This window comes from Micromys minutus, assembly GCF_963924665.1.
Source record: "Micromys minutus genome assembly, chromosome: 33".
Lineage (NCBI taxonomy): Eukaryota > Metazoa > Chordata > Mammalia > Rodentia > Muridae > Micromys > Micromys minutus.
This window is the reverse complement of record NC_137968.1, coordinates 2,197,977-2,221,342: the sequence shown is the minus strand read 5'-3', so window position 1 is coordinate 2,221,342 and position 23,366 is coordinate 2,197,977. Positions and strand designations below refer to the sequence as shown.

The following is a 23,366-nucleotide window of genomic DNA, read 5'->3' as shown; positions in this document are numbered from 1 at the left end:
GTGGAGAAAGAGGAACACTCCTCCACTGTTGGTGGGGTTGTAAACTGGTACAACCACTCTGGAAATCAGTCTGATGGTTCCTCAGAAAACTGGACATAGTACTACCTGAGGACCCAGCTATACCACTCCTGGGCATATTCCCAAAAGATGCTCCAACACGTATCAAGAGACACATGCTCTGCTATGTACACAGCAGCATTGTTTTTAATAGCCAGAATCTGGAAAGAGCCCAAATGTCCTTCAACAGAGGAATGGATACAGAAAATGTGGTACATTTACACAATGGAGTAGTACTCGGCTACTAAAAACAATAACTTTACAAAATTCTTGGGCAAATGAATGCAACTAGAAAATATCATCCTGAGTGAGGTAACCCAATGACAAAAGAACACACATGGTATGCACTCACTGGTAAGTGGGTAATAGCCCAAAAGCTCAGATACAATCCACAGACCATATGAAGCTCAAGAAGTTGGAAGACCAAAGAGGAGATGCTTCTGCAGTGGGCAGAGGGAACTTGTAGAGCCCACCTCCAGCAGAAAGACAGGACATCAATTGAGAAATGAGGTTGCTATCCCAAAATCAAAACTCTGACACATAATTGTTCTTATCAAAAGAACTGCAAGGATGGAAATGAGGAACCTGAGGAAAAGAAAGTCCAGGGACAGGCCCAAAAGGGGATCCAGCTCAAGGGGAGGCCCCAGGCCTGACAGCATTACTGAGGCTGTGGAGCGACCACGAAAGGGATCCATCACAACTGCCCTCTGAAAGACCCCACAAGCAGCTGAGACAGATGCAAATATTTGCACCCAACTAATCAACAGAAGGTGCTGCCCCGGTGTTTGAATTAGGGTGAACCTGGAGGAAGCTGAGGAGGAGGGGGACCTGTAGGAGGACCAGCAGTCTCTATTAACCTGTACCCCTGGGATCTCTCAGACACTGGATCAACAACCAGGCAGCACACACCAGCTCATAAGAGGCCCCCAACACACATACAGCAGAGGACTCTCCGGTCTGGGTTCAATCAGAGAAGATTCACCTACCCTCAAGAGACTGGAGGCCCCAGGGTGTTTAGAGGTCTGGCGGAGTACGGAGTGAGGACACCCTTGTAGAAACAGTGGGGGCAGAGGAAGTATGCGGTGTGGAACAGTAGGAGGGTGGACCAGGAGAGGAATAAAATCATGAGTGTAAAAGAAAAAGAATTAAGCCGAACACAAACCTGGCTTTAGCCTGCTGTACGGTTCATACTCATGTCCCAGAGCACAGACAATCATCTTCAGAATCCGATGCACCGCACTGCTGTCCAGGCGGCAATCTAGAGGCCCTATAACAAGGCTCTTGGTAGACTTTTCCTGAACTATTCCGAAATCCTCATTTTTCCCTGAAGGAAAGTCTTGCTGATTTGCTGGACCTAGAAGAAGTCAATTTTATATTAACATTTTAACCTTCAAGCAGACATAAAAAGTGAATGCATAAACGCAGTATTTAATTCTCACTAATGAAAACTACACATTAAAAACAATGCAAGAAAGAAAACAGAGTTAGGAAAAAAGATTCAACCTTCAAACTCCACTCTGAAGTTCTCGGCCCTTCATACAAGCTGTTGTCTGACCTGAACTCTCCCAGCTCCTGGTTTGTGCTGTTCTTAACATGACTTATAATTATCGTGCACTTGAATGACTATTTAAACTTGTCTTCAGCACCGAAAGAACTTATTTCTATTTTTATGCTCAAAACAAACTCTTTCAATAAAAATATTTATAGTTTTCAAAATATATTAAGTATAGAAAAGAAGTGTTTGCTTTTTCTGACATGCTAAAATAAAATTCTATTATAATTTTTATATTTAATATGAATGAATGCTAATATTAGTTGGCTATTATAAATATATATTCAAACAGCTACACAAAAAATGCATTCAAAATGCCAAAATCTATTAGAAAATTAAATTACAACACTAAAAGTCTATTACAACACTAAAATGAAACCATTCTTCCCAAAATATCTAAAGGTAAGTGTGACGTGACAGAATACAGCCTGCCAAGGGCCAGCGCACTTTGAAGATCCCTTTAAACCCAAGAGAAAGCATCACCTTTGCCGCTGCTGTGCTCCAGTGTGTACAGGTAATCCATGTAAAACGCACCGAACCTCTGCATGCCAGCCATTTCAGTGTGTGTCTCCTGCCCACAAGGACATATGACAGAACAGTGTCAGGACAGCACACGTCTGACCCCGTGCCCTCTGAGGACTGCCTCACCTCAAAGGACTGCTAATGCAAACAGAGGTCACTCCTGAGAAAGGCAATGTTCCCTGAATGCTGCCCTCGCTGGCGGCCAGCCACAGTTCTAGGAGGCATTTAGAACACTGTATCAACAATGTCTAGCTAATGAACAGCTTTAATAGAGTAGGTAGGACACACTTCTGTCACCATCACAGAACTGTCCAATAATGTATCCTCTCACACAGAGCTAGTCCACAATTACTTCAATTATGATATGAAACATTTCGCTAACTGATACTAAACAAACACTAAGGTAGGCTGAAATGTGTGTTCATCACACCACAAACACTAAATTCTTTAGTTTAACTATGAAAGCCAACATTAATAAAAACTTAAAATATAAATCATAAGTTTGTAGTATAGGAATACAACATAACTTAAATTTATGTGAAAATGTACTAATATTCTAGAGCATATTGATACCTGTTACAAGAAAAAAAAATTTTAAACTAAAAAGTATGCAATGAAAAGTCAAGTTCATTTAAACCAAGCTTACATTTCAGAGGTAAATCTATCTGTTTCTTCCAAAGTAATTAATTGTTGTTCAGCGTAAATGTGGCTATAGTTTATCGATCACATACTACAAAAAGCTAAGCATCTCTGCACATCCCTCATTCCTATCTAGGTGTAAAACTGGACTAAATCATTCCAAGTGTTTCAATAAACAATCAATCAGTGCTTAAAAGAAACTGAGAAGAAAACAGTATTCACAAGTATTCATGCAGTGAGTTCAGCTAACCACACAAGAATTTAGTTCAAGTATCCATTCCCTGACCTTATGGTGAGCTGCATCCAAAATGAACTCTGCACGGGTGCCATTGTTCTCTGGACTGCGGTAATCAAACAATGAATTTGTAAGGTATGTCAAACCTTTTGTACTTAAACTGTCTCCACAAACGAAGAAGCAGGCTTCCTAGGAAACGAATGCCTGAGTCAGAACAGGAAGGTACACCCCACCCACTCAGCACTCCACAGAACCGGGAGGGAAGGGGAGGGAAGGCTAGCCCCGTGCCTATAGCTTATTTTCACAAACAACATTCCATAAGCAAAATGGGAGCTCCAAGCAGCTGCCACAGACAACAAGGAAGCATGTGTGAGTGGAATATATTTGCAGTGATCTCCAAAAGTCATGTCCTCTGAGATACAGGACTTCTGGAGAGGGAAACGCAGGAGACAGAACAGGCACTCTGCAATGACGCAGGTGGCCAAGCAGGTCTCACACAGCTGTTATTATAAAGTTCATCTTCATTTCAGCCTGTCTCAAATAAGGAGAAGGGGTCTTGACTTACGGCTTCACTTCTGTCCATATGGTCCTCAAAATCTTTAACACCCATAATTCCCTTAAGGCACATGGCTCTGCAACCCACAAATCCAATCTGACAATCAAAGAAAGGTTCGCCCATCATCAGAGCCTACAGGAAGAAAGGAACATTAGAACTACGAACTTGGAGTTAGCAAAGGTACTACAGGCTTCCCTGTAGACTTTCTACATAAAGCACCGTCAGGACACAGCCTTCTTGTCTGTCCCCTCAACCCCCTCGATGGGTGGCACTGTATGAACATCCAGCCTCCCACACCCACACAGAAATGTTACGAGACAAATTCACGTTGCATATTAAAGAAACAATTAGTCAACTAATGACTTGTAAGACTATGAAATAAATATTTTAACAAATGATGAGGACAAAGGCCCCTGTTACCAGGGTAATGGTGATAGGTTACCTCAACTGTAGTTCCTTCTTGTTCCCAGCACAGCACTTCCTTAGATTTTACTTTCTGTGGGCTATAATAGCTACTTTCAGCATGCATTTCAGTGAGCTAAGAAATAAAGGAATATTAAGTAAATCAAAACGAGCTGAAAGGAGCAATGCACTGTCATTTTTCGCTATGAATCATGAAAATAAGGCCAGTTTTAAGATTCAGGAAATTTAATTATTAAGCAGAAAAACAGGTGCAAAAAGAAAAAGAAAAAGAAAAAAAAAAAAAAAAAAACAGATGTTACAGATTATCCACAGAGTACAAAATGGTCAAAACACTGAGCCTAAACATAAATACCACATTTTAACTCCTTCACTGCACTTAAAACGTCAAAACTACAGATATTCACAGTCCCAGTCTTAAACGATTCAAAACTCTACCTAAAATGTATTGCATATACTATGACTTTAACTCATTTGTTCTCTCGTACGTTCAAGTGCTTACTTCCTATCGTTTCTCAGATTCTTCATTATTTTTAGACAAAAAGCAATCTGAGAAGAAACACAAGTAGATTCCACAAGACCCTCTGGCTCCAGGGGGAGGGAGGATGGCAGGCGCTCACCCACCCCACCCCACCCCCACCCCGTGATCCCACCAATGTGGGCAGCTGTGTTACTTTTATGTATCAAATTTTATCTACTTTATTTCAAATTACTTCCCTTTCTGGATGCTAGTGCTCGGTTGATTGGCTTTCTCAGACACTGTCTCCCCCTAGCCTGGAATTTGCAGCAAGCCCTGCCTTTGAAGCCCAAATGCTGGAAGGAGAACCTTAAACTGCTTTTCTTTGAATGCAACGGGCCATCCAGTTTTCATCACAGAATGAAAAGACTGGGTTACAGGATTGAATCAGAGTTTATCGGTACGGCATCAGTTTTGGTTACTGGTTTGGCTAACATGGCAACAGAGGAGTGGAAACAGGGACTGCACTGCAGCAGCTTCTCAGCAACTCTGGCATTCCCTCCCAGGATCAAAGGGCCATTTCTTTCATTAACATGTAACATGTACTTCTTGGGTTTGGTAATGATTTGGTTATTGTTTTTCCTGCATGATAGAGATATAATATTCTTCAAATCAAATGCAAAGATAGAGATCACATTTTTAAAAAATTAATTTAAGCCAAATAAGAGTTATTGAACTAGAAATTATAATTTTAAGCCTGACTACTTAATACTGAGAACCAACTAATCATTCTCGTTTACTCTGAAAATTCTCTATTTTTTCTCTTACAGCATAAGCCTTTATTTCTTATGTTTCTAGTAATGGCATCCTCAAAGTTGTTATTTTTAAACATGATTCAGAAAGCTAAATATTAAAGTAAAATTGAATTTTAAAACTCGATCAGCCTTCAGCTGTCTACAATTACTCTACAGAAAAAGCAATTAATTGATTAAAAGGACTTAAACATTACAAGAACAACTTAAATATTACTACAAAAATGCTACGTTTAATTTGGCATGATTTTTGTTGGACTAATATCAACCGTTCAAAATGCTAATAGAGAAACATGACCTTATTTTCTGACCAAAATATAAACCACAAATTAAGTCCATACATTCTTCAAATCAAAGCAGAGCCCTAGATTCCAACATTGTCCTCCTACGCATCAGCATGTTTTCCTCAGAGAAATCTTTGAGAAAGACAAATGCTTTATATTTTTAAAAGTGTTTACTGACTGATAGCAAATACAGTACAATGCTCCAAAAACATTTTGCATATAAATGTCCATCCTGAGTTTATAAAATATAAATAATTTTCATCAGTAAGTTAATACAAATGTAATACAATAATCTCAATTTTAAAAGTGAATGAGCAAAAATCATTTTAAAAACTTTGAATCACTAACTTTCCTCACAACATAAAGTTTTTAAAAATGCATCCTGAATTACAGTTTAAAAACTTATAGTCTGTGGATAGCTTGCAAAAAACTGTAGAAGACGATGACTAGCCTGACGTGGTGAGTTAGTACATGATCTTCACAAAGTCTGAGTAGTTCAGGGGATAAGGCTGGAAATTAACACCCGCTAAAGCAGTGGGGAAGGAAAGGCAGCACAGGAAAAGCAAGTGTGCAAAGCAGGAGCCGTGCAAATGACGGCAAACTGCCATCTGACACTAAGGGTCCTCTACCACGTCCACACAGCCATTCAACACACACTCAGAATGATCCAGTTTAGAAATCCATTCAAATCACTGTACAATTTTATGTTCAAAACCTTCCTAATTCACCCAAAATAAAGACAAGTTTGACAAGACCTAAGGAGTTTGCAAACTCACTGCTGCAAACCCCACTGCCTCTGATAGCTTTAAATTATGTCCACATCAGCTCACATTGTTCCCGGGTAATTCCTGAGCACTGGAGTTATCTACACTTGCTAGTTCTGAAATGCTCATCTCCACATGACACTAGCTTTTCTCTTCCATGCATCTTTGCTTAAATGCTCCCTTCACAAGACAACCTTCCTCACTCAACCAAGGTTAAAATGCATAATCCTCTCCTTTTAATGCAACACTAATACTTTACTCATTTTTCCACCTGACATTAAACATACTTTGCATCTCTTGACTTAGACTTACAAGTTCCAACAGGCTACATGGGTGACCTCTAATATATGTATGGGGACAAAAATAACACCTGAAACACAGTTAGCATTAATGAATATGAATTATATTAAAATAATTATAATTATGTTGGTGGTAAATATTAATTATATTAATAAATTAAATTAACAAACACATTATAGCAGTGGGTGACTGTAATCCTAGCACTTAAGAAGGAAAGACAGCAGGATCAAAAGCCCAAGGTCACCCCTCAGCTATTAATTAAAAAAGTTTGAGCCCAGCCTGGGCTACATTAGACTCTGAGGCCAAAAAAAAAAAAAGTCAAGTTAATATTTGTTGCAAAAAATAAGAACTGTTTATACATGCTAAGTATATGCTAATGGTATTAGAAAGCTAGGGAATAAATAACTCAATATCCATGCTGAGTTAAGGAAGGGAAGGCAAAATATTATCAAAGAACACATAAGAGTACCAAAGTACTAGTAACTACACTCATTCGAAGGAGTGTTCCCTTTTACTCACTAATGACACATGTTTCTATCACACTACATCTGAATGTGTATCTTACATTCATTTTTAGTAAAGAAGTAAAATATGTTGAATACTGCTGAAAATAGAAAAGGAGCAATATTCAAAATGGAACTATTTTAAACAGAGAGAGGAAAGAGGATAATGGAGTCCTTTAGAAATAAAAGTATGGGCTAGAGAGATGGCTCAGGAGTTTAGAACATCTGCTACTCTCGCAGAGGTCATGGCTTAAGTTCCACAACAACATGGTGGCTCACCATTATCCTAACGCTACTTCTAGTGGTACCACTGCCTTTTGACCTCAGTGGGCATCAGAAACACATAGTACACATGCAGGCAGAATACTCATATAAATGAAGTAAAATAAAATATATGTATCTCAGTCAGGGTTTCTATTCCTGAACAAGCATCATGACCAAGAAACAAGTTGGGGAGGAAAGGGTTTATTCAGCTTACACTTCCACATTGCTGTTCATCACCAAAGGAAGTCAGGACTGGAACCCAAGCAGGTCAGGAAGCAGGAGCTGATGCAGAGGCCATGGAGGGATGTCACTTACTGGCTTGCTCCCCCTGGCTTGCTCAGCCTGCTTTCTTATAGAACCCAGGTCTACCAGCCCAGGGATGGCTCCACCTACAATGGGCTGGGCCAGGGATGGCTCCACCCACAATGGGCTGGGCCCTCCCCCCTTGATCACTAGCTGAGAAAATGCCTTACAGCTGGATCTCGTGGAGGCACTTTCTCAATTGAGGCTCCTTTCTCTGTGATAACTCCAGCTTGTGTCAAGTTGACACAAAACCAGCCAGTACGAAATGTAAAAGTAAAAAATAAAAATATATTACAAGTGTTAGCAAGGCTGTAGAGAAAAAGAACTTCAATGACGAGAATGCAAATCAACATGGCCAAATGAACTCAGTACTGAGATACCTCGGAAATAAAAACTACAACTACCACTTCAGATAAATATCCGATGAGCTTAGCATACAAAAGAGAAGCCTCCGTACCCATTATTACACAGCTGTTCATTTACAACAGCCAAATACAGAAGCAGCCTAGAAGCCTATCACCAAAGAGACTTTGATGTGAAACAGACACAACAGGGCGCTACTCAGTAATAAAGAGTGCAACCTGCAGGAAAATAGATGAAACTAGAAAACATTACATTAAAAAAAACTCTATACACACACAACAGTACTGCATATTCAGTCATAGATGAAAACCAAAAGAAGTTAAATAAAAACCACAACAGTGATTATGAAAGACTGAGAGGGGTGTGGCAGAGGGAAAAAAGGTAATTCCGACAATTAGGTTTTGATACTTGTTACATGCATGTGTAAAAAATATCACAGTCAATCACACTGATATTAATAATGTGTCAAAAATGTTGTTATACTGAAATCAAAATGAGACAGCTGTGAGGTTTTTAAAGACTTATTTTATTTTTAACTACGTGTCTGTCTTTCTATGGGGAGTTACATCACATGCATGCAGAGCTCTCTACAGAAGCCAGAGAGAGTGAAGATGCTGGAAAGCAAAGCTGAGGCCTCCGAAAGGGCCACTCTGTCAGCTAGGAGACTGTCTGACGTGTACCTCCACACTAGACATATTAGAGCACATCTACACGTGTCAAATGGTCCAGGTAGGGGAGTAGACATGACACAGATAAGAAAGAAAAGTAGAGATAACTCTAACAAGACAAAAAGAAATCCAAATTCAAGAACTCAGTTAGAAGGATCATGCCATTTTATGAAGAACTATGAGACTCTACCTTTTATCGGCTAAGCCCCCACCCTCCATGGTTAAAGTTGCAATGCTGTTAAAAATATAAACATCCACTAAAGTCAGCAGATATTAGCAACAACAGAAGAAAGAGAAACCTACTTTAAAAGTCACAGTTGCCCTTGTGCAGTAAAATCCTACAGAAACAACAGGGTCCTTCAGCGTCTGAGCTTTCTGCTGATGCACGGCTGACGCAGGGTCAGTCCCAAGGTAGTCTTCCTCACCGTCATCGTAGCTCACGATTGCAGGAACAAATGACCAGGCCCAAGATACCCATCCCTGAGGCTCCTCATAGTCCTGAGAATACAACTCTTGGCCTTTGTACGTAGCAGGATACTGCATGTCTGTTCTAGTTTCATCCTCAGTGCCTGCCAATAAAAATAAACTCATTTTAACTAAATAAAGAGCATTTAAATGTAATCCAATATATTTTCTCTAAGCACTTAAAACATCCAGGAGAATTTATCTTCCCAATTAAGTATACAATAAAGGTTTCCACACAATGGCTGTTAGACAATGAAGGCTGGGCTACTGTAGGACGGGAGGCAAGAATAATGAATTCCGTAAGCACCCCATCTTACTGCCTGGAAGACATCGTAAGCCACATCCATGAAAGGGGAAATTCAAAGCAGTGTAGCAGACCCAGGGAAACTTAACCTGTTTGACAGCCACACTGCTCCCATCTAACAGACTTAAAGCAAGGATGAGACATTCCCAAGTAATGTCTCTATCTACTGAGATACAAAAATGTCTGCAACTCAGCAAGACGGGATCTACAGTGTCTAGCATTCAATCAAAATACAGTGGTGTACATCCGTCGTCCCAGTTACATTATGGTTACACCAGAGGCTGAGCCACAACTGCTGCAGCCCAACAGTCTGAATCCACACCAGGCAGCTAGTAAGACTCTCAGACAAATAAAAATAAATAAAATTTATTAAGGTAAATACAAAACACAATGAGAAAAAAGTAAAATAGAAAAAGTCCAGAAATAATAAGATCACAGTGTTAAAACAGGACACCAAACAGCAATATAGAGGGCATGTATTCCAAAATGCTTAAACAAGCTAAAAAGAGCCATGAACCATGTGATTCTCCAACCTTTCCAACAAACACATGGTAGATAAAGCGAAAAGCAGATGAGTCGTGGAAGAAAACTGCTGAGTTATTCTAGGAATAGAAACTATATAAAATAAATCACAGAGAGAAAGGTAAGAAACATTAGCAGATAAAGAAAGTGCAAAAGAGCTCCAGCAAACAAGTTGCCTACGATACATGTGACTGGAACTCTCCGGTAGAAATGAAGTATGTTCAAAATGTGTCCACATGCACATGCAAGCTGGGAACACACAGGTCCAAGATTCAGTGAGCCCAGGGAACAAACAACAAAAAGGTAGAACCCAACAAGTGTCATTATCAAACTGCCCAGAACTTTCCAAACGTCAATACATCAATGTACACAATAAGAAGGTAAAGAAAACATCCTTGCTTTACAGGGAAAAAAAAGAAAACTAAACCAAACTCCTCCAGAGCAAACAACGGAGCTGTTTTCTTCCTCTGATAAAACAAAATAACAAAATAAATAAATGAACCCAGCCATTCTCTTAGGCCCCAGAGAGCAGTAATACTTTCTTTCATGTGTAATTGTACATGTGCTGTTCTCACGAGGAAGCACATGTGAGCTGTGTAGAGATTCAAGGCTGACAGGAGGAGTCTTGCTCCGTGGCTCTCCGTGAGGCAGGTTCACTCGGTTACGACAGAGCTGTGTGTACAGTTAGTCTGACTAGTCAGCTTACTGCAGATCCAGCCTCAGCCTCCCAAGGACTGGAATTACAAGTGGTTGCCAAGGCCACCTGACATTTACGTGGCTTCCAAGGATCCAACCTCCCATTTGCCACTGAACCAAATTGTTAGCTTTGAGAGTAACAGTTATTAAAGAAAGGTTTGTGGATTATATTTCATCAAAACTTAAAACTTTTGTCCATGAACTATATCAAAATTGTGAAGGTTGGACTCACAAGATGACCCAGTAGGTAAAGCATTTTCCCCACAAGCCTGACCATCTCTGTTCTGTCCCTGAAAAACACATGGAAGTCAAAGAAGAGACTGGACTCACAATGAACACACACACACACACATATCATGCACACACACATACACATATAATGTTTTGTTTAAAAATGAATAAGCAAGTCACAGGCTAACAAAGAAAACTCATAAAATATGACTTAAAGCTAGAATATATAAAAATACAAATTTGTAATAAAATATAAAAAGCTTATATTTAATAATCTTTTACAAAGATGGATAAGTTACTAAAGGCCAATACCTCTAAATATTTATTCATCAAAATTATGCAAATGAAAACCATAAGCTATGACCACACACATCAGAATGGTGACAAATGAAAACAGGAAAAACAGTGACTGGAACTGTCGCTTACCGCTGAAAGAATTCGGTGTTATACTTTTAAAGTTTAAGTAGTGCAATCAACAGATCTAAATTAGGCTTCTGTTAGACTTACTTGTGAGGCTTCCTAACGCGTCTTTACTGAGACAGGAAGGGTCCTCTGTGCCAGTGTCTTTAAACTTCCCTATTTCTCCATAGTACAGCGCAATCCCAAGCTGCATTATGCGGATGAACATGGGCAGCTGCTGGTCTGTGATGGAGAGCTTCAAACTCTCCACCAAGGTGTGGATCTATGAAGCACAAAGCAAGAGACAATCGAGAAGCTTGAAGGAGATCCTTTTAAAGTAGGTCAATGCCAGTCCTACAGCGAGACGTTATGTAAAACCAACAATGTCAGACATTTCTAATAATAAAACAAAGATGAAATTTACATTAACATTTTAGAAATTAAAAGATATTTACTGTGATAAATATGCCTTTGAAGTAAGTCAGATTAAGACAAATACTGTAAAAACAGAACAAATAATCAAGATGCATTCATATGAGATTTCTAGATTATTCTAGAAGAGAAATTATGTAATTTGGTAACTGAAAATATGATGATTTCCTTTCACCCTTTTTAAAAATATGGTCAAATCTAATAATAAGTTTCATGATGTCATTATAGTAAAATTTCAACCACTCTTTTCAATTTTATTAATCATAGACATCCTAAAACCATATGTTAAAACTGGCTAAGAGACTCAGATGATAAATATATAAGTATGGAAATAATTAAAGTATTATTATCAACTACATAAAATCAAGTAACTTTATGTTGAAGGAATTTTTCAGATAATTTTTAAGAAATTAAAACATGACATAAAAATTTTTAAAAATAAGATTATTATAGGATATAACAATCAAAGTTCTCCTTAATAAGAAAGAGACAACTATGGAATACCAACACAGCTTAACTGTAATAGTTCCCTGCTGTTATATAAATATAGATAAATAATTAAGCCAAGTATCTTGAAAAGTCTATTGTGAATAACTAAAGTCAAGTCTAAAGTAAAGTCTCTTAGAAGGTTTACTGTGAATAACTGGCATTTGAGTATCTATGAAACATGAAAAAAGTTATAAAAATCATTATTGGAAATCAAGACATCACAAGAACAGTGCTCTCCAGGGGGAATGATCTATGCTGGAAGGAGGGGGAAGAAAACTTTCCGATACGATCATGGGTTCCTTAAAAGCTACCTAAGAACCAACCAGTGACTACGCCATGAACTGCTAAGGAAATGAGCGGACGGCAGCTCTGTAAAGCTGCTGCTAATGTGTATGAGAGAAGAACCAGGCTGGCTGGAGAGCTCACTGGTCAGTTGCACTAAAACTTGGAATCCTCCCACAGTAGTGTCCAGAGAGCCTGGACAACAGGTACCTTCTCCTGAGTTATGTCTGTCACACTAGCTTAGACTTCTTCGGCTCCCTGTTTCTTATAGCCCCATAGCCAATAGGCACATGATGGCGGCCACCCCCAGCCTTATGCTGGAGAAGGTGCGCTGTAACAGTATCACTAGAACCTATTCTTAGCAAAACAAGCAATAAGAAAGGAAAATCTATCAGTAATACATAATCAAGAGTCATTTGAAAAACGATCTGTAAATATTTCCTCACCAGCTAGACAGACAAAGAACTTGAACAGATATAGCAACTATCAAATGCCCAGTGTTTATCTTCCTAATCCTAATCAATAAATCAAGTTAAACTGACATTCCTTGCCTAACAAATTGGAAATATTTTTAAATATTTAAGGCTAACAAGAGTGTAATGGGTTATTCTCCTTAATAATAATAATAGGTATTTATCCTGGTATATATCCTGTTTAAACCTCTCTTTTCAATACAGATTCATAAGCCTTGAAAATATTTAAACACATTATTAAGATATTTACCACGAAAAAATTATAAAAACCTTTTCTAAGGAATTAATCATACATGACTAAAAATTTATATAGAACTGCCATTCTTTGAGAAAAAAAAATTCCAGATGAGATCAGGCACATTCAGGTGGAAGAATCAATGGGGGTGACCTTAGCTATGACTCACTACACTGAGGATATGGAACATGAAGATGCCACCTCCTGTAGACAGCAGGCAGGAACCTCAGCGGAGCAATGGACACACCAACCCATCCACAAACCTTTCAACATCAACATTATCCTGTTACAATAATGCAAGCATGGGGTGGGAGCGGGGAGGGATGAGGGAATGGCCGACCAATAACCCAATAACCAGTCCACCTTGAGAGCCATAGGCAAGCACCAACCCCTAAGACTGCTAATGGCATCCTGTTATGCTTGCAGACAGGAGCACGCTGTCCCCTGAGGGGCTCCCCGGCAGCTGACTGAAGTGGTTGGAGCATGAAGACTCTTGCAGAAGAACAGGAGGAAGGACCGCAGGACCTCAAGTGGACAGGAACTCTACAGGAAGACCAAGGGTCAACAAACCTGGACCCTTGAGGATCTCAAAGTCTGAACCACCAGGCAAAGAACATACACTAGGCCTCCCCACATATATGTAACAGACGTACAGTTTCGTGTGGGTCCTGAACAACTAGCATGGGGCTGTCCCCAAAGCCATTGCCTATACATGGGATATGTTCTACCTGCTGGGCTGCCTTGTCTGGCCTCAGTGAGCGAGAAAACACCTAGCCTCCCATGGGGGCCCCACCAGCTCAGAGAAGGGGGGAGAAGAAAAGGATTGTGGGAGCTGGTGGCTGGTAGGTTCTGTGAGTAGGATGTAAAGTGAATAAGTAAAAAAAAAATTATATTATATTTTAAAAAATACAGAGTAAACTCCAAAACTAAAGAAAATAAAATAAATTAAGTTCCCATCTATTTCTTATGATATAATCTAAAAAACATGTTTCAGGTAAAATACAGGAAATTATATCAGCCTACACAAATTACAAATAGATTAAAAAGCTACTTAAGCCTATGAAAAAGGTCTACAAATTACAAAATAAAAGTGAAAATAAAGAAGAGAAACTACATTAAGTGATTGGAAAGGTGAGCTGTATCCATTTAATAGCAGCAGAATCAGAGCAACGGGCCTAACTCACGAGGGGCCTAACTCTCGACGGGCCTAACTCACAACGGGCCTAACTCACAACGGGCCTAACTCACAATGGCAAATTTCCTTATGTGACAATTCTAATAAAACACTCAAACACTGATTTCAGCTGAGTATAAGTTGAAAGAATCTGACATGTGATCAGCAGAGACAAGAAAACACTTAGAAGCAAACTTCTTTACACTAAGGTACTTTTCAAAATAAAATGTCAGCTAATCAACTTTTAAAGCAGACAAGTTAATTAGATGCCAATAATAACCCTTCCGTCTAGCTAGTTTGCTTTTACGCTTTTCTCTGATTTATCCAACCCTTACACTAGGCCATTAAATGTACACTAATGAGCAAGATAACTTGAAGCCATGATGATACAAGCCTATAATAGAAAACATTGTGGGGAATAAAGAAGAGTCACAAGTTCATCCTAGAATATATAACAAGATTCTATTTCATAAAGTGTGTGATTGTGTGTGTGTGTGTGTGTGTACGTATGTTTTAACAACTGCTCCAAAGTGTTGAAACATGGGTTTATTTCCTAAGAAAGATCCAAAAACTATTATCACTTTCCCTTTAATGTGTGTGCATATTCACACACATACATGCAATAATACACACATGTATTATTATTATATATAAATTCAATATATATGTTCAAATACAGAAAGACAGACTAACAAATTTAGTTACACCAATATAGATTGAACACGGTAGAAACAAAAGTAAAATACAGATGGCGACTTCTGCAGAGAAACAAACGGTATGTACACATACAAAGACATTACTGTACTTTACTAGCAAGGCCCTACTGCAGAAAACAACATGGAAAGGTCAAGCTGGTGCCCACACAGGGCCTGTACCCATAGGTCTGGCATCTTTAGTCCAGTAGGGTCCTCGCGATGCTACCAAAGGAGAAACAGAAACAGCTACCCAGGGCTATCTGCCTGGAGGACATGCTAAGTGCACTGGTGGCACAACGCTTGTGGGAGGAGCCAGCCAATGAGATCTGACCTAAGCCCCCACAGGAGGGAACCCACACAGCACTGCTAAGATGACCAAGAGCACAGCAATAAATGACTGCTGATGGCATTCTGCTGTTATACATCAGGGGCTTGCTCAGCCATCAACAGAAGGTTTCCTCCTGCAGCAGTGGAACACACTGCAGAACGAGAGACCTGGAAACACTCCTCAGTAAACATGGCGTCTCCACCCAATCCCCGTCCTGGGATAAACACCACCAAAGAACGGAGCCGAGTCCACAGGACTGACACACACACATGAATTCAGTCGGGGGCAGCGTTCACAGGAATGCACACTCCTTCAGGTGTACATCAGTGTCTCTATGGGGTTCCTGAGTGTGCAAACGCGTGGAGCTCTGCATCTGCATCTGTTTCTTACGCCTTTTCTTAGGCTGTTTTCCTAATCCAAGACGTTCGTTTTCATTTTATCTTATTTCATTTTATTTTATCTTTATCTCCCAGAAGCCTGGGAGGGAACTAAGGAGAAACTAGGAATAGAGAGAGAAGAAGCCACAATCAGAAAATACTAAGTGAGGAAAAAAGTATTCCCAATAAACGGGAAAATAACAGCAATTCCCATTTAGTGATGAGAGAAAGATTTATGGGTGTGTTCTCAGAAATATATTTCATAATATTCTACCAGCAAAGTGTAGCATCCTGTTTGAAGTTGGAACAGCCCTAAACCAGGAGTCAGGCATCCAGTAAGCTTGCTCAGTGCCACCATTAACTTACACTCTCTCGACCTAATTACTTATCTGGGCCCTGGTTTCCACCTCCAGCAAATTAAAATGTTCCTTCAGGTCTTTTCAAACTGAAAATTCCAACATTCTTGGAAATCAGTTTTCAAAAATTCAAAAAGATATGTTTTTATATTTTTTACAAGTGTGTTTTGTTGCAGTAAATATTTAAATAGTTCTATTATTATCAGCACAGCCGTCTCGCTGCACAGACACCCCCCCCCCCCCCGGCTTAGCTCATTGGCTCACTCCTCCTGACTGCTTCTGTCCCGGGCGGCCCAGACCGCTCCAGCGCGTTGTTTTCACCCTCCCTTCCAGCCTTGCACACACACTTCCCAAGTCCTATCTCTTCGAACTCAGTTAAGTCACCACATCAAAGAACACACCAAAACACTCTGATCCAATTGGTATAATATAATTTACACACCTAGATGAGTCAAATGATTCTGTATAATTCTATCCCTTATAAAATATTCACATCAACCTTATCCATACAGAGGTGCACCAAGAGAAACATCCGTCTCTGCGTCCATGTTGCTTCCTCTTGAACCTCCTCCTTTCTCCACCTCCTCTCTCCTTACAGGAACTATCTCCGCCCACTCCCTACTGTCCAACCATGTACCACCTTGACATCAACCTACAGTGTCTTACTAAAATAAAATGTAAAAGAAAATCTAATTTTTATACAGGCATATTCATAAAGTGATTAATTTTTAGTAAACTGGTGGGTAATAAGACAAGATTTATGCTTATATACAATGTATATAGTATTACATACATTGAAAAGACATAGCACCTTAAAGAACAACAAATATTTACATGAATCAAAAGACGCATCCTGGAAAAACTCCAGTATGCTAAGATTTTATCTAGACATTGAAATTATGGGTTAAATGGTAGCTCATGGTAGGCCAGCACACAGAAAGCTGGACAGGAAAACTGACACTGAATTGCAGAACCGCCTGCTCCAGTTAGACCCAGGCTCAACAGCAGCAGCAAGAGTTGGAGCCAGCAGACTAAAGTACTGGGTTAGGTCAGCGGACCACACCTGAGAAAACAGCGTAAGAGAAGGACTAGTCGTCACCTCGTGTCCAGAAAACTATGAGGACGAAAATAACAGAGGCTGCCACCCTGAAGTTCCTGGGTAGGACCACGTCTCAGGGCCTAGTGCGACTTTTCTATCTGACATCCTCAGTATTAAATAAACACTAACAACAGACAGCAAGACTAAAAAGGAAATTTACAGTTGCAGAAAAGGTTGCCTCCAAAATATCTCTACCAGAACACATTATACAAAAAGTCAGAATCTAAAGACCAATATATGTAACTTTTTATAAAAACAAATGGCACATATATTTATAAAGTTCATTTTCTCTCTGATTATTTTCATTATAATTACCATGCACTATAATTGCCCTGCACAAAAACAATAAATAAAATCAAGCAGTCCACTAGAAACAGATACTCACTTTGATAACAGACGGCATCTTGGAGTTTAGGTTATCATATGTAAAATGCAGGCGAGTTCTGAAAGAACATTTGTACAATAAAGGATCCTGGTAAAATTCAATTTTACCACTGGCATTTCGTTTATCAAGACAAACTGTACAGTCAGAAAAATTGATAGCCTTCCTCAGTACCAGATCGGTTGCTTTAAGAAAAACAAAAAAGAAAAAAACCACTGTGAGTCAAGAGGAAAATTAGAATGCATTTCTGAATGTCCCAAACATATACAATTTTATTATTTATCAAAGCGTCTCCTACAAACGAAGGCACTGCAATGTCTGCCCACATACAAGGCACAAGCTGTTATGAATTTGTGTTAGCACTATCCAGCTCTCTCAAGCACAAGAGGCAAGTCAGAGCTAAGAGCTTCAAGTCATCAACTTCCAAATGTTCTTACAAAGGTATGAGAAGCAATACACGCACTTCCTTCACTAAAAAGCAATGAAACCTCAAAGCAAATGTATTTTCAGTGCTACAACTCCCTTCCCTGTACAGCACTGTGTAGCACGGTTGAAACCACTAGAGAGGTAAAAGGGAAGAAAAGTTTTAAATTGTTTCATGGTTTCTTAAACTGCGACTAACCTCTGTAGTTATATATGAATTTTTGTATACACGCACTTTTCCCACATTAGATGCATAAAGCTTATATTACAGCTACCAAAATAGCCCCAAGGAAGATAAGAAGTGAATGGTATTTATCACCTATGGAAAGGGTACACTAACACGATCTGTTTGACATTTACTCACCAGAGATGTCCATGAATGCGCGCTCCCAGAGTTCACCCACGGTGTAGCATTCAGCAGAAGTGATGTTGACAGAAAGAACAATGTCGTCTTCAACATATTTTAGAATGAGATTATTTATAACAATGTTTACATTATTTACAACTCGTCTAATCAGACTCTGCACATATCCTACAATATAAAGAGAGCTCCATTAGCTACAAGTCTACCAATAAGTACTACTGAAATACTACCAAGCAATGGATATGAAAGTATTATTTTAAAATGTTCTGTAAAGAGGAAACTAAAGTTTAAATAATTAGACTAGCTGACAGCCGGACATGAACTTTCATTAAAAGATGCTGTAAGGAAACATGAACCAGCACACTGCACCACATATTCAATAATGCTAACACTAGATCCCACACGATGATCACTGTTCTCTCTAGTTCACACTGCACCACATATTCAATAATGCTAACACTAGATCCCACACGATGATCACTGTTCTCTCTAGTTCACACTGCACCACATATTCAATAATGCTAACACTAGATCCCACACGATGATCGCTGTTCTCTCTAGTTCACACTGCACCACATATTCAATAATGCTAACACTAGGTCCAACACGATGATCGCTGTTCTCTGTAGTTCAGTTGGTATGAACGTCACACACCTATGCTCCAGCTACTCCTGGGAGGAAGAGGAGTTCCAGACTAGCCAGGGCTTCAGAACATGAACGATCTCAAGAATTACTGGAGGAATTAACTGAAGTACAGCAATGTCACTACGTTCTGACTGTGCCGTGCATCTGAAGAAGAAAAGCTTGTTTTTGAAATAACTCCCATCACTGTAGTCCTCCTTTGAGATAAAAATATCAAGTTACACCTGAGAACAGAAAGCTAGGAGAACCGCAGCCAGTGATGGATCTGACTACACTCACTGGCTGACACACAGTAGAGGAGAAACTGAAAGAAGAGAGTAAGGAACACGGGGCTGCGGGAACAGGTGGTCGGCCGATCTCTGCGAGTTCAAAACTAATCTCTTCTACGCGCCAAGTTCCAGGCCAATCAGTGCAATATGGTGAGACACTGTCTTTAAATAAAAACAAAACAAAAAACCTAACTAGAGGACAGGATCGATGGTCCATGCGTAAACTGCCTGCCACTCAGCACAGGCACCTGAGTGCCATGGAAAAGGAGCCAGGTGCTGTGGTGCACATGTGTAACCCAGAGGGGGGGAAACAGAAACAGGTGGGTCCCTAGACCTCCACGGGCAGCTAGTCTGGCTGAACTGACGCCCCGGGCTCGGTGACAGAGAGCAAGAGAAAACCAGTGCTAACAATGCTGACCTCTGGCCACTATGCACACACATGTACATACTACATACACGCAGGCACATACCTGTACTGCACAGAAGTGAGAGAAAAATAAAGAATGCAGGAATAGGGATAGTAAGGTAACTCAGAAAGTAAAAGAACTTGCTTCAGACGCCTAGCCACCTGAACTTGACCCTGTGACCTACATGTGTCCAAAAAACAAAGGCAATTCCTTCAAGTGGTCCTCCACACATGACTTATGACACAAGTGTAACATACATGCATACACAAAACAAAACAAACAAGCAAATAAAGAAATAAATGTAATAAAAATGTTAATTTTAATTTTTTACACAAAGTAAACCAAAAATAAGATGGAAAAATATTAACCTCAATTATTTTATAAAATAATTACTGTTCATCTAAAATTAAAGACTTGTAATAATAAAAATAAACAGCAATGCACCAAAACTTTGTTCGAACAAAGAATCATCTATCACACAATAATTTGTCACCTATGCTGAAAACCTTAAAATTACACATACATTCTGTTTCTATTAATTAGTAAAAATTTCTTTAAGGAAATAAAGACATGTATGCAAGGATTTATCTACCTATATGCTGTGGATCTCGAGGTCCCATAAAAATCTTAATCAGCAGATAAGGCTGGGCAGTGGAAGGAAAGAGAGACGAAGGGGAAGATGAGACGGAGACAGGGAGAGAAGATGAAAGAGATGGACTGACCTGCGTGGTCTGGAAAAGTCACAAGTAGCTAAGAATTTCACAGAAGTTTTGTGTCTTGGTGTGGACATTTTGGGATTGGAGATTTACTGTTATAAATCTGGCTGGTTATTACAAGTCTCTAATGTTATCATTTTACGGGGCTAAAGTATCAGTTTCTGCAGGCTAGCCTCGGGAACAAGGACAAGACTGAAAATGGAAACATAGTAAAGAAAAGCAGATTAAACTACAGAAAAACTACTCAAATGGCTACACTAATTTTAAAAATGTAAAATATGCTAATATCCTCAAACCATGTTATTAGTAGACCAAGAAAAATTTCTAGGTAAAAACAAAACTGTGTGTGTGTGTGAGTGTGTGTCTATATGTGTGCGTATGTGTGAGTGTGTGTCTATATGTGTGCGTATGTGTGAGTGTGTGTGAGTGTGTATGTGTGAGTGAGTGTGTGTGTGTGTATGTGTGAGTGTGTGAATGTGTATGAGTGTGTGAGTGTATATGTGTGTGTGAGTATGTATGTGTGTGTGAGTGTGTGTATGAGTGTGTGTGTATATGTGTGTGAGTGTGTGTGAGTGTGTGTGAGTGTGTGAGTGTGAGTGTGTGAGTATGAGTGTGTGTGAGTGTGTGTGTGAGTGTGTGTATGTGAGTGTGTGTGTGTGTATGTGTATATGTGTGTGTGAGTGTGTGTGTGTGAGTGTGTATACAGTAAATGCAGTTCCAATTGTAGGTGAGACAATGTTAACTATTCTACCCATCCTTCCTAGTACAGCCATAAAACCTGGAGAAAGCACAGAGGAAACAGCTACTTCACATTGAGGACAGTAAACAAGGGTGGACTAAGAACAAAAGCAGAGCTCAGAAAAGATAAAACCAAAGAAAGAAGGTAAACGGAAACATCAATGATTACATTCTTCTAACCGTGTGCATGGTGTATTGGCACACAGCCACGTTAATTACTTTTAGTGATCATTTATGGCTTGTTTCCCAGTATTTTCAGAAGCCTGACAAAAACATATGGTTACCACGTTCTAAGTGGCCTTCACAGATTACAGTTGTTTACCATTATGCTATAGGAGATATCAAAGATGATTAAATTATAGTTTCTGGTCCATAGAGTATGTAGTTTGAGCTTAACCAAACATTAAATATTTGCATTAACATATGTGTGTGTGTGTGCTACATCTATATAGCAAAACATAAATTTGTCTCTGAGCATCCTAGAATACAATTTAAAAGAGAAAATATTTCATAAAGAAATATGTCAGTCACTTAGTAGACTCTGCCTGTAAACAAAGCAACACCCTTAAATCAGTGAGAATAAATCTCCTGACCTTCATCTAGTCAGAAACATGACATCAATCACAGCACAAGCACATGCATGCACGCATTTCCTAAGACCTTACTTTTACTACATCTTGAGATTTTTCTATCCAAGGTATTTATTAAAAAAAAAAAAATGCTGTTACCCACTGAATTGCTTTAACGATGCACTAAGTGGTTAAAATGCACAATCTGAAAGACTGTTCTAGATACAGCTCCTGCTTTTGCCTATTAGAAAGCTATTTAACCAACAAAACAGTAAAACAAATGTCTGTCTACTGACAACCCCAATACTTTTCTTAAAACTCATTTCCAGAGAAGCTGGTAAGATGGTTCCATTGTTAAGAGCACTAACTGTTCTTCCAGGAGAACCTGGTTCACACTTTCTAACTCCAGCCCTTGGCCCAGGAACACAAGCAGTGCACAGACACATGGAGGCAAAACACCCATACACAAAAATTTAAATGTTAACAATAATTTTTGGATGCATACAAATGTTCCAACTTCAAAACTATAACCAAAGAGATATACCTCTGCCCCTAGGAAAGCTACGAACAGGAGTTTGCCTCTGTCATGAAAGAAATCAAGACAGAGTAATAGGTTATCCTTTAAACAAATGATCACTGTTTATCCTATCTGATTCTCAAATTTTCCTTTTTCTCTCTTTAGCAAAAGTTAACTGATCTGCTTCCCAGTATCTGGCCAACAGATCCAGTTACTTAACAACTTCCTAACTTTGCAGGCAGGGTAAAAAGCACATGTTAACTCAAGCCACCCAGGTAGAACATAGCTCTGTTTTATGGCACTAAAAATAGGCCAACTGTCATAATTCTATCGGTGTAAATCCTAATACTGGTTCTGAAGAGTTGTTAAATACGTGTCTAGAACCCAGGTTCACATAAGTCAGCCTTAGAAAGGTTCTATCTGAAGTTAGTAAGTAACATTTTGAGGACTTTCTTAAGAAAAACAAAATACTGAACAAACCTCAGTTAACCTAAAACTAACAGAAGGGAAGAAAAAAGATACAAAGAGAACACTAGAGACACAAGAGCAAAAGACAAGTTTTATATACCATGGGTGATACTGGAAGTTTTAAGGAGACACATGGTCAAATTTGAGGAAATTAGAAAGCTATATACTTAATAAATTAGGATAAACTACAGTTTAATTTACAGCTTCATTTTTTCCAAAGGAGTACTTAGTAACAAGTTAGAGGAACTTCTGGAAATAGACTCAGCAAAATTGGAAACATTTAGAAATATCTTGTGGCACTCTCTTTAGTTCAAAGGAACTAAAATCCAGATAGACTGCCACCTTTGCTACAGTCATGTGAGCCGTCAGAACTAAGCTGCCCAGGGTGTCTGTTAAGGATGCTGATCCTGGGACAGTAACTCTAACACATGAGTGTCCTGGGAGTGGCAGGTTACAGTGTGTCTAATCTAACCTCTGACATTGCTTTAGATTAAACTAGCAGAGAACCTATGAACCTACCCACAACAACACAGTCACCAACCTCCACCACAATGCACAAACACAGTGACCCAACAGTTAACCTGGGAGGCAGCAATGCATTGACCACAAGGCTAG

General features: G+C 39.3%; 1 protein-coding gene across 1 annotated transcript in view; it reads right to left on the bottom strand.

The window, feature by feature from the left end:
- The window catches only part of VPS13B (vacuolar protein sorting 13 homolog B), a 425,975-nt gene that overhangs the window by 379,513 nt on the left and 23,096 nt on the right, over positions 1-23,366 (bottom strand). Inside the window, exons 5-13 of the mRNA XM_080909429.1 lie at positions 18,426-18,593; positions 17,642-17,823; positions 11,425-11,599; positions 9,003-9,268; positions 4,004-4,099; positions 3,571-3,693; positions 3,057-3,194; positions 2,093-2,180; positions 1,220-1,411 (exon numbers count right to left, since the gene is read on the bottom strand). Coding sequence (XP_080765555.1) covers positions 1,220-1,411; positions 2,093-2,180; positions 3,057-3,194; positions 3,571-3,693; positions 4,004-4,099; positions 9,003-9,268; positions 11,425-11,599; positions 17,642-17,823; positions 18,426-18,593 — 1,428 coding nt within the window. The remainder of the gene's footprint in view (positions 1-1,219; positions 1,412-2,092; positions 2,181-3,056; positions 3,195-3,570; positions 3,694-4,003; positions 4,100-9,002; positions 9,269-11,424; positions 11,600-17,641; positions 17,824-18,425; positions 18,594-23,366) is intronic.